General features: G+C 44.6%; 1 protein-coding gene and 1 pseudogene across 1 annotated transcript; both read right to left on the bottom strand.

Annotated features, from left to right (window-relative positions):
* Positions 1-5,169: 5,169 nt before the first annotated feature.
* On the bottom strand, positions 5,170-12,864 carry LOC129687080 (acylcarnitine hydrolase-like; annotated as a pseudogene).
* LOC129687081 (60S ribosomal protein L32-like) lies at positions 7,505-7,948 on the bottom strand. Its single transcript, XM_055621376.1, has one exon. The coding sequence runs from the start codon at positions 7,919-7,921 to the stop codon at positions 7,520-7,522; it is 402 nt and encodes a 133-aa protein (XP_055477351.1). The 5' UTR covers positions 7,922-7,948; the 3' UTR covers positions 7,505-7,519.
* Positions 12,865-14,488: the final 1,624 nt, after the last annotated feature.

Genomic DNA, 14,488 nt, shown 5'->3' with positions numbered 1-14,488 from the left:
ATATCTCCCTGCTACTGCTCTGCCCCATGATTGCGCTGCCTGCCTACCTTGTCTTCCTCTGTGAGATGGGCGGTCGTCACGAAGCTTTTTTTTTTTTTTTTTTACTTAGGCATCCGGAGCTCCAAAAACCAGCGTTTCTCACTTTTGCCCCTCATTCTCAAGGTCCCTTATTCGGGCGCCAACTGACCCGTCCCGCGGGCTAGTCGAACAGGGTCCACCTGAAAGAGGGAGTGGAAATTGGAGGACAGAGATGCGAAGAATGGAGACAAGACACATTCCTGATCAAGTCTCAGTTTACTGAACGTGCAAACAACACTTACAAAGCAAACGGTACAAGCAATTTTTTTTTTTTTTTTCACAGTGACAACTCATCTGTGCCACCTGGCAAGGCATGCAGGAATTCACTCACGGTTACACAAAGTCCGCTGTCTGGTTCCCAAGGTTGCAGGGAACCTACTATCTACTTCTCAGGCTCAGAGCACCCTGCCAGCAGAGACCACCAAGGACAGTCTCTGAGAAATGTAACTATGGATAAGACCTGCATCTGCCAAGGCCAGGAGGCAAAATTCCAATTACCAGACTCCTTCAGCATATACCCAAAAGATGCTCAAGTATACAAACAAGGACAAACCATGTTTGTAGCAGATTTATTTGTAATAGCCAGAAACTGGAAACAGCCCAGATGCCCCTCAGTTGAGGAATGGATACAGAAATTGTGGTACATTTACACAATGGGATACTACTCAGCAATTAAAAACAAGGAACTCATGAAATTTGCAAGCAAATGGTGGGATCTAGAAAGATCATCCTGAGTGAGGTATCCCAGAAGCAGAAAGACACACATGGTATATACTCACTTATACGTGGATATTAGATGCATAATAGAGGATAAACATACTGAAATCTGTGCACCTAAAGAAGCTAAGCAAGAAGGAAGACCTTGGATAAGATGATCAATCCTCACTCAGGAAGGCAAAGGGACAGACATTGGAAATGGGAGAAAACAAGGAACAAGATAGGAGCACACCACAGAGGGCCTCTGAAAGGCTCTACCCTGCAGGGTACCGAGGCAAATGCTGAGACTCATAGCCACACTTTGGGCAGAGTGCAGGGAATCTTATGAAAAAAGTAGGAGATAGTAAGATCTGGAAAGGATAGGAGCTCCACAGGGAGAGCAACAGATCCAAAAAAGTCCAGGCACAGGGGTCTTTTCTGAGACTGATACTCCAGCCAAGGACTACTCATGGAGATGGCCTGGATCCCCTGCACAGAGGTTGCCCATGGCAGTTCAGTGTCCAAGTGGGTTCCATAGTACTGGGGACAGGGACTGTCTCTGACAGGAACTGATTGGCCTGCTCTTTGATCACCTCCCCCTGAGGAGGGAGCAGCCTTACCAGGCCACAGAGGAAGACAATATAGCCACTCCTGATGAGACCTGTTAGACTAGGAGGAGAGGGAAGGGGAGGAGGACCTCCCTTATCAGTGGACTGGGGGAGGGGCACTGGTGGAGATGAGGGAGGGATGGTGGGATTGGAAGGGGAGGAGGGAGGGAGGTACAGTGGGGATACAAAGTGAATAAACTGTAATTAATAAAAATAAAAATAATTATAAAAAATTTTAAAGGAAAAGCGTCTTGTTCCACAGAACCTTCTTCTAGAGGTTAAAGTTGTTCAGAAGTGGGAGTGTGGGGGAGTCAAAGGGGATCAGGAGATTGAAAAGAGCCAGGATGATCAGTCCAGGAAAGACATGGTCTCTGGGAGACAGGGAATAGGAATCTCCTCTACTGGACATTTCTGAACATTCTGACACACTCATCCTACTTTTATGACACACCCCACAGTCCAATATCTCCACAGATGTGCTGTGATTGTGCAAGGGTGGGCCTCCCAGAGTCAGCAGAATTGTGGGGATTCAAAACAAACCTCAGTAGACACAAAGGAGCCAGCCCATTCTGGAGAGATACCTCACAAGTTAAGAGCATTGGTTGCTCCTCCAGAGGTCCTGAGTTCAATTCCCAGAAAACACATTGTGGCTCACAACCATCTATAAAGAGATTTTAATACATTTTCTGGCCTGCAGGCATACATGCAGGCAGAATCCTGTATACATAATAAATAAATAAATCTTAAAAACATATCCGTAAAAAAATTTAAAAAAAAAAAGTAAAAAGCCAAAGGAACCAGCCCTACTCTCCTGGCCACACAGAGACACACACAAACACACACACACATACATAGGCAAACATACACATACCTTCACACACACACACACACACACACACACACACACTCAAGTGAAAAAAGTTAACAGATAAAACTTATACCACTTTCCTCTTTGGGACAGAAATACACTTCATTGATAGATTGTCTTAAATATCAATCATAGGTGATGTGTGATTTACAAATACAATAGGTAGAGACATTTTCCACTGTTTACAACCTTAGTGGCTGATATAGGGACGTCTAGGTGCTGTGCTCTGAAAGCTTATGCATCACATGCCCGCGGTCAAACCTTGGATCCAATGATGTTAGTAAGAGTTGGGTCTTTAGGAGTTGTCACAAGAGACCAGGGGATCTATAAAAACCAGTACAGAAAATTGGATCTAGGGTCTTGCACACACTAGATAAGTCCTTTACCACTGAGTTACATTCCCATAACCTTGGGGTTTATTTATTCTTTGGAATTTCATATATGAACACAGTGTGTCCAGATCTTGAACGCCATTACTTATCCGGTCTGCCCAGTTGAAGACACAAGGTTCAATCTTTAGCATAGAGAGCTAGCCCTCACCACATAGCACATATGTGATATCCTAACCTTGAGCTTCTTGTTCTCCAAAACTTTAAACATATTTCTACTGTTTATAAGCCACACATTATGATACAGATATGTTCACATGTGTTCATAGCACATATATTATTGAAATGCAGCGTATGTATATAGAATGAATAACCCTTCAGCTCCTGAGCTCATTAAACCCTCCTGCTTCAGTCTTTCAAGGAGCTGAGCCACAGACATCCATCTCGGGACTGCCCTAGCTGGCAGCTTATGCTCGTTTTTTTATGGCAGCTTGAACAGATGTAGTCAGCAGGTCTTTGGCTCATCAGATGTTTTATAAGTCAGTTGTAGAGATGAGAAAGCTTGGTGGTTGGTAAGAGATGGACATGGAAGTTTGACATCCAACCAGCTTCTAAAGAGAGAGGGCACAGAGATTTGGATCTAGCGTCTTTCATATGTCAGGTAAGTCCTCTCCCACCAAGTTGTATTCCCAGAAACTTGGGATTTTTTTTCTTTAGTAACTTCATAAAGGTACACAATGTGTCATATGTAAGCCGACCCCCATCACTCCCAAGATCTCCCCGAAACTCCAGAACCACATTTTCCTTCCTTCCTCTCTTCTTCTTCCTTCTTTTTTCATTTTTCTTCTTCCTTTTTCTTTCTGCTCCTCCTTTTCCCTTCATCCTGTCATTCTTCTTTTTCCTCCTCCCCCTTTTTCTCATCCTCTCCTTCTTTAAAACCCACTAAGTCAAATTAGATTATAATGATTTTTTTATGTACTGTTTTTTTCAAGACATGGTTTTTCTGTTTAGCCATAGCTGTCCTTGGTTTCCCTCCATTGACTCTGCTGGCCTAGAATCAGAGTTCTCCTGATTCTTTCTGCCTGCAGAGTGCTGGATTTAAGATGTGCTCCATCCCCACCTACCGTCTAGTTTTTGTACTCTTTCTTTCTGTCTTTCCTTATTTCTTTTACACTTTCTCTCTCACATTTTTACTGTTATTAAAATTTATTTTAATTTATTAAAATTCACTTTAAGTCCCAGTCATAGCCCCATCTCTCCCTTCTTCTCAGTATCACCCCCCCCCTCTCTCTCCTGTGTATCCCTACTCTCCGACTCCTCAGAAAAGGGAGTCCACAAAATATACCCTGCTACACGAAGTCACATCATTACTGAACGCATCTTCTTCTACTGAGACCGGACAAGGCAGTCCTCTTTTCCACTGAGGCCAAACAAGGCAGTCCCTCCAGAAGGAAGTTATCGAAAAGCAGTAAACAGAGTTCATGTCAGAGACAGCCCCTGCTCCCCTTAGTAGGAAATGCACATGAGGACTCAGCTGCCCGTAGGTTACACAAGTGTAGAGAGTCTAGGTCTAGTCAATGTATGGTCCTTGATTTATGCTTCAATTTCTGTATGCTCCCCTGGGCCCTGGTTAGTTGACTCTGTTGGTCTTCTTGTGGAGTTCTTGTCCCCTCCAGCTCCTTCAAACCTTCCCCCCACGTTTCCACAAGGCTCCCCATGCTCTGTCTAATATTTGGCTGTGAGTCTCATCATCTGTTTCGGTCAGTGGGCTGGAGACAATAGATGAGACATCAGAGGGCTTGGAGAGAGAAGAGAAACCAAGGATGGTGGCATCGCTGAGACAAACTAGAAACCTACAACAGGGTAGGCTTCTGAGAGGATATGGGCTGGCTCCAGCTAGCAGCGGGGATCCTAGACACTGAAGAGGCTACCTTCTAGCCAGAAAGGACTTCTAGTAGAGGGAGAGGATCACCAAACCACCCACAAAAACTTTGACCAAAAATTTACCGGGACTATAAGATGTGCAGGGATAAAGTTAGAGCAGAGATTGAAAGGATGTCCAACCACAGCCTGGCCTAACCTGAGACTCACCCAATGGGAGAAAGGCAACCTGAAACTATTAAGAATACTCAGCTTTGCTTGCAGACAGGAGCCTAGCAGAGTTTTCCTTTTGTCCTTTTTATGTAAAGACATACCATAACTAAAATTTTCACTTTTACCTAGAGCTTGCTTTAGAGCTCAGGCAGGTCTTAACTTGTGCTCTCTGGCCTCAGCTTTCTGAGTAGCTAGGATTGCAAGCCTATGTCACCTGATCTGGCTTTATTTTACTTTTTGTTGTGCCAGGTCTTGGTACCTACAGGGCAAGCACTCTGCAACTACTACATCCCTAGCCTTATAACTTCTTTAAATGTTTAACACCTGTGTCTCATGACTTAGAAATTCTGCTCTAGGTTGTAAATGCAAAATTGAATACATGTGATCACATGAAATCATGTCTGAGAATATCCATACAGTATGTTAAAACCCAGGCCTGGGTGGGTGGCCCATAGATATAATCCATCCACCCAGGAAACCAAGAAAGTGAGACCATGAGTTCAGGGTGATAAGGACTTATATACAAAGGGTTTCTCATACACATTTGAAAGAGCAAGTGCTGAGGTGAGAAATGCTTGTGTGAGTGTTGGAACAAATAAAAATAATTAAATTGACTTCGTAACCTCAGAATGGCCCCACCTGCCCTCAGCCCCACAGGCCTTTCCTGACACAGGACACTACAGCTCTGGGTGCTTGTTCTGTGCCTTTCTTAGCTCCTGGATCTTCTGGGGCAGTCTTGGTCCAGAACTTCAGCCTTCTGGCCTTCAGGCTCTGCCCACAATAGGTTTGATGTCTAGTTGCAGGTACTGATCATCATGGTCCATCACGGCCAGTAGGGTAGACACTGCCTGTTGGGGTTTCTGTAGATATAGCACCCAGTTTCAAAGGGTGAGGTCACTCTGATCCAAAGCTTGATCTCCTAATTTGAGTCAGAGTATAGAACAATTAGGTCTGTGGTTAAGGGGGCTGATAGGACAGGTATCCTTCCAACACGCAGATACTAGTGTTACTCACTGGTTTCTGCTTCATGTGAGAAAAGACTACCTGCCCTATTTTATGCCTTCCTAGAAGAGGAATGATTTAAAGAACAGTAACATAGCACTATAACCCACAAGCCATGTCACTGTGAGATGACCAGTATCTGACACCTACAAAATATCTGGAGAAATGTGCTATTGTAGAGAAAAGACTATTATGCAATGGAAGATCTATGCATGGTAGAAGGCAACTATCCAAAAGGGAGGCCTGGATGGGAACCCACATGAGTAAGATTAAGGGAGGGTGTGTTCTCACCCATATCTTGCAAAGTTGGCCCAGTACTTCATCATCCTCCTGTTCAATACCTCCTCCTCCTCAGTGAGGTTAACTGAAGACAAAGGTCCAAGTATGACACCTCACCCCTCTGGCAACTCACTCTTCACACTCACTATCCAAGCTGTTGTCTGACCCCACACTATTGACTTCGTTGCCTCCCTTCTTCATTATATAGAGAATTCAAGATCCATGCAAGCCTCTTACTGAATTACTGCTCCAGAGTGCTTTCAGGTCCTCCATCACAGGCTAGACTAGGAAAGGCACTGATTGTAAACTGTAGCCTATCATTTGGGGCTACAATATGGTATGACATTTGATTTTGTCATCTCCCAGAACACAGCTTTCTTTTTTTTTTTTTTCCAAATGGACTGAGAGTGCAGCAGGCCCCCAGGGAGTCATCCGGGACTTCATTAAGCTCAAGAAAAATAAGGAAGACTCACGTTTCCTGCCAAAAAGGAAAGACAAAAAGACAAAAGGAAACTCATCCCCATGGTCAGCCTTCACAAGGATGGCCTGGTATCCTTGAGGAAGCTGGATTGAGGTTGGAATTCATAGATGTAGACAGAGGCATGGCGACCTGCAGGTGGGGACAGAGAGTGATGTAGTTGCCCCTCCTCTGAAGTGTTTCTGATATATATTTTATGAAAAGATACCTTGATATAAAGTTACCTGGAATTATAAATGTTAAATTGGAGATGGAGCTCCAGGTTGGAGCACTAACTATGGAAAAGCCCTTGGCTAAACAGTGCCCATGGCCTTGCCAGATGAGTGGTTTTGTTAAGTCAGTAGAGTATCAGCAACCCTTTTTCTCCTCTGTATCTAGCTCTCATCAAAGGCATAAGGTTATTCTGTAATTCAAATATTTATTTCAGTATCTCCCCATATCTGGTTGTAATCTTTTCTCTGAGATACTTATGTCTCAATGTTGTATAAACTCTTCTCCCTAATTGTTTCCTGCTATGCAAATAAAACAGATTACAACCAATTACTGAACAGGGAAAAGAAAAGGGCTTGACTTTCTGCCCCCAGAGGTGGAGTCAGAGGAGGAAGTAGGGGACTCAGCCAAGAACAGATGTCCAGAAGACTCCAGGAGGAGAGAACAGCTGAGGTAAAGCCTTAAGGTGCAAGTACCTCCGGGATTTACAGTGGGAGGAAGCCAGACTAGCTTAGACACTGTTAAGAACAGATTAAAGCTGCTCAGGATTGTGTTGTAAGCTTGATAACAAATAATATAGAGAATATCAGTTTTTTGGGTGATAGCCTGGTTAATAGAGAAACTGAAAAATGTACTCACAATTTTAAAAGTGTCACTCTCTTAGACTAGACATGAGGAGACCTGGAGACCACACTGTTCCACAGTGGTCACCTGTGACCCACATCTGTGAGATGCTTTTCTTTCTTCCTTCCTTCCTTCCTTCCTTCCTTCCTTCCTTCCTTCCTTCCTTCCTTCCTTCCTTCCTTTCTTCCTTTCTTCCTTTCGCAGTTTTTGTGGTTTTATTTTAAACACAAATAAAACACTGGACACAAGCCATCTACTCATTGTCTTCACTGCGCAGCCTGGCGTTAGGATTGGTCACTCTGAGGGCCAGCTGTGCTGCGCTTTCTAAGATGCCTTTCCGGTTCCTGGAGGACACATTGTGAGCAATCTCAGCACAGTAAGACTTGTTGCACATCAGCAGCACTTCCAGCTCTTTGACATTGTGGACCAGAAACTTGTGGAAGCTGCTAGGCCGCATGTGTTTAGTTTTCTTTTTGCTCCCATAACCAATGTTGGGCATCAGTGTCTGGCCCTTGAATCTTCTGTTGTCAACAACACCTCTGGGTTTCCGCCAGTTTCGTTTAATTTTTACATATCGGTCTGATTGGTGCCTGATGAACTTCTTGGTCCTCTTTTTGACGATCTTGGGCTTCACCAGAGGCCGGAGGGTAGCCATGTTGCCTCTAAAGAGATGGCAGCCACCTCATAGGTAGCGCCAAGGAAGAAGCGTGAGGTGCTTTTCTAAGCCCCGTGACAGATGTCCTCATGCTGAAAATGTGCTGCTTGGAGCACAGGGATCACCTACAGGAAGTCCCCATCATCTCTCCGAACTGTATTTGGATGGTCTTGGGGTCCTCGGTGTCCCCCATGTACTCTTCCATCAGCAGGTCACTACACTCAGGAGGCAGCATCTATACTAAGGAAACCAGGAAGGATGAGGTGAGGCATATTCTAGGTTAGGTAAGCAGCAGCCTTTGGTATTGGGAGAATCGGGCCTGTGATGATATTGGGTATAGGTTAAAAGGTTCATCCTCTGAGGAGACCGAACACAGAATCACACATATATTCTGAGTTTTATAAATAGGGTGCTGTCTGGGAAGAATATATGTGGGACCCCTCTATTTGGACAGGACCAAAGATATCTCACCATTTGTGCTGCTGTATTATTCAGAACAGAATGCAGGTTCTCTCTGGTCATTTCCTTTATTGTCTGAGCAGAGCCCATGATCTGAGAGACAGAAGACAGTGTTAAGTGTGGGATCAGATGGACTTAGAATAAAGATGTATTCAGTTCATTCTGCTTAGCATATGGGTATTCAGGAGCCTAGAGGATTGGAACTGTGCCTCACCATGGGAAGGTTCCAACCATACTCATCATGTTGACACCAATGATGCTGGGGACAGGGTGAGAATCCACAGAAGCCAACAACTCTTGGGGATGCCTGGGTAGGAACACTCCACCCACCACAGCAGGAATCATTTTGAAGGATGGTGGGACATTAAACATCAATGCTGAAGTTTAATCAAACAAATATCCTGATGTCCACTGAGTTACTTTCCAATTTTGTCATTTCTCACTAGTTTCAAGGAGCTCCGCACCCTCTGGAGGAGAATCTAAACTTAGGTCAGCCTATCTTGATGTTCATTTTGCACACAGAACTGAGAGAACACAAAGTCAGAAAGATGAGGTATTGGTTCAGAATCCCACATCCTGTAGACCAGGTTCTTCCAGACACTCAATTCTCCCACCTTGTTAATGACCAGAATCTCTCCTTCACTCTTGCCTCTCAGACAGCGCACCAGGCCCTCTAAGTCTGTGGCCTCATATCCAGATAGGCTGGCCACCGTCTGTAAAGAGAATAAGCAGGGGCAAGAGTGGCCAATTCCAAGTTGATTCTATTGCACATAATTCTCACATTCTACAGTGTGCTGTCTGGATTGGAGTAAGTATAAGTTGTTCCCATTCTCCTAGTGCTCAAAGGTGATAGCCAGCAGGCGGTACCCTTTCTACCTGTATATTTGTTCATACTGTTTAGGGCATTTTTGTTTCCTCCACCCATCTTGCTCTATTTCTATATGAGGGAAACAGTAAGTATGACAAGGTTTCTATATGAAGGTTAGAGGACAGAGTCTCAGTCTTCAATGGCCCCCTTATTTGACAGGGTGTCTATTATTTTGCTGCTGCCTACACTAGCTGAGCCAGTCTGTCAAAATACAAGAATTCTCTGGTTTCTGTCTCCACCTGACCAGAGGAACATTGTAATTACAGATACCTGCTCCTATCTACAGTGGTTTATGGGTTCTGGGGATTTGAACTTAAGTCCTCAGGCTTGCATTATAAACAGTTTTTTAAAGCCAAAGAACAAGCTCCCAAACCAATGCTTGATGCTGCAAAGAGAAGTTTGCTGGGCAGATAACATATTCACCAAGTATGAAGTAGATGTAAGTACATGATAAACTTTGAGATTCTCAGTAATTATTGGAAAGAAGTGATTTCCCTTGGTCTTTGTTTTACCCACAGAACAGAATACCAGAGAACCAGCATATAAATGCTGAGGCATCAGACTAGGGCTATGAAGGTTGAGGGCACTTACAGTAGAGACCATCTCAGAGCTGTCAGAGACACAGTAAGGATGCAGGGCCACACCAGTCTCCATGATGGCTCTGTGGAAGAGTCCTTGTTACATGGGGGACACAACATGGAAAGATACACCTTTGCCACCTGCTGACTTGCCAAATATACTGACCTTCTCAGGGTTGCCTCCTAAGTTGGCAATGTTCCTCTGTACCCAGCACAGGACAGCCACCTGGTCCAGGTATCCCCAGTTGCCTTTGGAATGCTGTTCACCACTGCTGAAAAGTAGAAGGGACAGGGATCAAAAGGCTGTCTAGGATCTGCTCAGCCATTATGGTCCAGCTGTAGCCTCACCTGAAGAAGCCCAGGACACCCAGGCGGTACTGGATAGTGACACCACCACATCCTCAGTAGATGCCAGCATGGATCCATCATACATGGAGGCCATGACCATAACCAGAGCACAACCATGGAGCCACACAATCACCTGGAGAAGTCAAGAGAAATGCAAGAAAACTCCTAGACATTCCAAGCTCTATTGGTCTACTTATTAGAATATCAACTGCTGTACACATCTGTGCAGCCCCAGAAATACATAAAAATCCTCAGGATTTCAGGGCCTTGGCCACAACCAGGGACCTCAAGATGTCTCATCAGTGAAATTCTAGTCCCCATCCCCACCATGTGTCTCCATTTGAGTTAATGGTTGTATGTATCAACTAATATCATCATTACTCAGGTTCTTCACAATGGAACAATGATATCTCTCTGGATTAAAAATGGAAAGGGTCATCAACTCTTATTGGCACAAAAGATAATCTGAAGATAGTAATTTGGGTGACCTCAGTGTTGAGATCTTGAACACCTAAGTGGTTCTGCAGGGCCCAAGTTGGAGAATGAGTCCTGGTTTTATCACAGAGCTGGAGACCTTGCTCAGTGCTCCAGTGCTCTGCCCCATTCCCAGGTTTCAATGGTATAGTGTGGCTGAAAAGGCCTTCTGTGTCCTAAGTGAGGTAAGACCTTTCCTCAGAGTCCACCCTGGAGTGGGGCTCAGGTTGCTTTTCATCCCTTTCTTCTAAACCTCTTGAAAAAGTGCCCTCTCCCCTTGCTGACAATGGCCTGACACTCACGGGCAGATTAGAACCCTCATGGGCATGAGCTGGTGCATAGATGTTGACATACAGGCAGCCCTCAGACATGGAAAGGAGGTTCAGTTTCCTCTCCTTCCAGCACACTGTATTCATTATATCAAGATTTTGTAAACACCTGATGGAAAATAGCAGACAGAAATACCAAGAGATGTATGGTGATGAAAAATCAAATATGAGTCTAATTTTTTTTTCCTCAGCCACTTTCAGCTGCTCCTCCCCATGATGCCCTATTAACACATATTCCTGCTCTAAATCCCTTACAACCAAGGTAAAGGCCAAAGACTCCATGAAAGTTGGGGTGGAGACTAATTTCTTAGATTTCCTGGTCAATGGCACTTGGCCCTGTAGGTTATCACAGTGATTGTGATTGTGGCTTAGCCAGTATTCATCAGTGCTGAACTCCTCAGGGATCTGAAGTGTATTCTCCTGGATACAGGTGCACTTGCTGCCTAATAGGTCACATTATCTCAGGCCTAGAAATCTCTCCAATTGTGGCAGAGACCACCAGGCTTAATTTGAATATGTGAAGAATTTTATCTTTGTTCCTCTTCATAGTACCTACACCTAAGTCCTTATGAGTGCCAAGCTCTGACCCAGGAGCCTGACACACTTGTGCTACTCAACCTTAACACATCATTAGAAAAATGCATGGGGCACTCACCCACAATGAGAAAAAACTTCTGTGTACTGAGATGGAGAAACATTTCAGAGTGGCCCACAGCTCAGAGCAAGCACATTCTCACTCCAGTGACTGAAACACTCTGGGCCTAGAATGTACATGGTTGGATGTGAGGTCACATCACCCCATGGTTCAGGGGCCTCAGGAGGTGCAAAGCGCAGTGGTCCTAGAGGTGGCTTAGCAAAAGGAATTCACAGGAAGGTGTGGACACCAACGTTGGTATCCTTCACGTGGACGATGCTGCCTTGGAATTGGCCTGAGTGTGTGTTTCTGATGGGGCTGGACTCTGATGAGTCCTGACCTGCTAGAGAGATGCCATCAGGGTTAGTTTTCTGTAATCATCTGCCACATGGTTGAAACTCCTTTCACACTGTTACCAGAGCACAGGAGAAGGGGACCCAGTGACCCAGAGTTCAGCTGTGTGGTATGAGTGTGGGAGCTTCCCTATCCATCAAGGCCAGGAAGCTTTCCTGTTGCCCCTTTCAAGAGTATCAAAGCATTACTCTGGCCAAAGAGGCCGGACACTCAGAGCCATTTGACCACAAGAATTTGTGATTATGAAAATTCTTATCCAAAGGACAGTAGTAGCTACAATCATATCCATACACCGAGGGAAAAAAAATGCCTTCCCGCTTTTTCTTGAATTGTTTACTGTTCTCTCCAGAACTCCTTACACTAAACAGTCTCCACAGAATGGAGTGAGTGTGGATGACTCTGACCCTCTGTGTGCTAGTGGGCTTAAAACAGGTGTGGAAATGTAGGCCCACTGTTTCCCATTTCATTTATTGCAGCAGTCCTCAACCTGTGGGTCATGGACCATTGGAAACCACATATTTCTGCTGGATTTAGGAACTGGAACATCACAAAATAGCAAATTTACAGTTAGTAGGTAGCAACTACAAAAACCTGATGGGTTGGGGTTTCTAAGACTACTGGGGTTTCCAATGATCATGATGTATAGGTTGAGAACTTCTGGTATATTATTTCCTTCAGACCCTCCCCCATGCCTTCCACCCCATAATCCCAGCCTCTGAGGACATTCAGGATTTCAGCAGCTCTGGCTCCAGTCAGTGCCCATTGCCTGTTTAGGGAGCCTCACCCTGCACATGGAGGAGGAGAAGCAGGAGCCCAAGGAACACAGCATTCAGCCAGCTGTGCAGCTGATTCAGGGGCATGATCAGCTCCTACCTGAGTCTGTGCTGATAGGACGACCACGGTTCAAAAACAGGAAGAGCCTGTGAGCCTTCCCCAGGCAGGAATTTACACCAAAGGCATGTTGGAGAGCAACATGGTGTGATGGGTCAAAGTTCTCATTTTAGAAGAACTTATTAGCCAGAAGTGACCAGAGCCAATGGCCAGGAGGCAGAGAAAAGTCACCTCTGCTCTTTCTGCTGCCTCTTTGGCCTCCTGAAAAAGCACAGCATGGATTCTGAAGCTCTTCTGTGATACCAGGAACACTGTCCCACACCAGGGCAGAAAGCTCTAACAGAAGAAACCAGAGGCCCTCTAGGTCATGCTCAAGCTCACTCAGGAGAGACAGACTTGGTTTACTGAGCCAGCTTCCAGAGTCCCTGGTCCCTACAATTATCTTAGGATCTGCATGAACTCCTTTTCCCGTTAGGTCACATTTGTTTCAACAGAACACTGCAATTCTGGTGCTTAAAGTCCACAGCCCGTATCCACTCTACCAGGATGATGTGTCTCCTGTACTGGCCAGCTCTTGCCAAGATCAACTTCACAGTTAATTCATTCATTTAACAAGTAATTTTAATTGTTTGCATTTATTTTGTGTTGAGCTATGTGTATATTCTTAACAAACCTACTTTATTTAAGTTCTTAAATGCTTCTACCTCCCTTCCAATCTCCAACACCAGGTAGGAAGGAAAGGTTAGTGGGGACTTGGCATGGAGTTTTCTTTGCTACTTTCCACTGGGTAGGGTCATAGGAATCTTTTAAGGAAATACCAATGTCAGTCATCAAAAAATCCAGAAGTCTAGGTAACCAGCAAATCAGCAAACAGCAAATGCAGCAGCAGGGCCAATCAGCAGCAAGCAGTTCTCCTCCAAGCATCTGCCCTCTTCCTCTGGGATATATTTATGCACCTCAAAGTCCTCAGAATTCAACTAATTCCATCTGGCAAAAAACACTCCTTATAAGACACTGAAAAGGTATGGACAAACTAAAACCCCCAACTTGGAATTATAACAAAAACACATTTACATATCATAAACCAAAACATCCACAATTGAGATCATGTACATATGTGTGTGAGAGTGCTCCCAGGTCATGGCTCACACAGGGAGATGAAAAGACAATGTGTGTCAAGTCCGTATTCACCTCCCACGGTGTGAATCTCAAGGTGGAACTTAGCTTATCAGGACTGAAGGTAAATTCTAATACCACACTCTGATCACTCTCTCTCTCTTAACAACACGACAAGTATATAATGGGGCTTGCTGGCTCCAACACTGGGGTCAATCCATGATAAAGCTGAGATACAAATCTATAAATAAGAGTCTCAGAATCAGAATAAACCTGTCAGGGTAAATTAAAGAATGTAGGAGTGGGATCCCATCCCTAGCCCAGCCTGATTCCCTGTAGGAAGTATTGGGGGGAATCTCTGTCAGAAAGCCTTAGTGCACCTGAGAATTGGCCGTGGCTCCAAATTATGATTACCATCATTGTTATCCAAGTAATAATCTAGAGTGTTACAAGATGGCACTACTTCTCTCTTGGTGTCTGGCTGGCTGTTATTTTGACTGAACACAGCATGGTTTTTCCTGTCTCCTCTAATAAACAGGGGCTCCTTTGACTCAATGTCACCCCTCCAATACATTC

Source organism: Psammomys obesus, unplaced genomic scaffold (assembly GCF_907164565.1).
Source record: "Psammomys obesus unplaced genomic scaffold, mPsaObe1.curated_primary_1811, whole genome shotgun sequence".
Taxonomy (NCBI): domain Eukaryota; kingdom Metazoa; phylum Chordata; class Mammalia; order Rodentia; family Muridae; genus Psammomys; species Psammomys obesus.
The sequence above is the reverse complement of the archived record's forward strand: the minus strand, read 5'-3'. Positions and strand labels throughout refer to the sequence as shown.

What these genes read in the sequence shown, in the direction of transcription:
- LOC129687081 (XM_055621376.1), bottom strand. Translation starts at nt 7,921, where the DNA reads ATGGCTACCCTCCGGCCTCTGGTGAAGCCCAAGATCGTCAAAAAGAGG.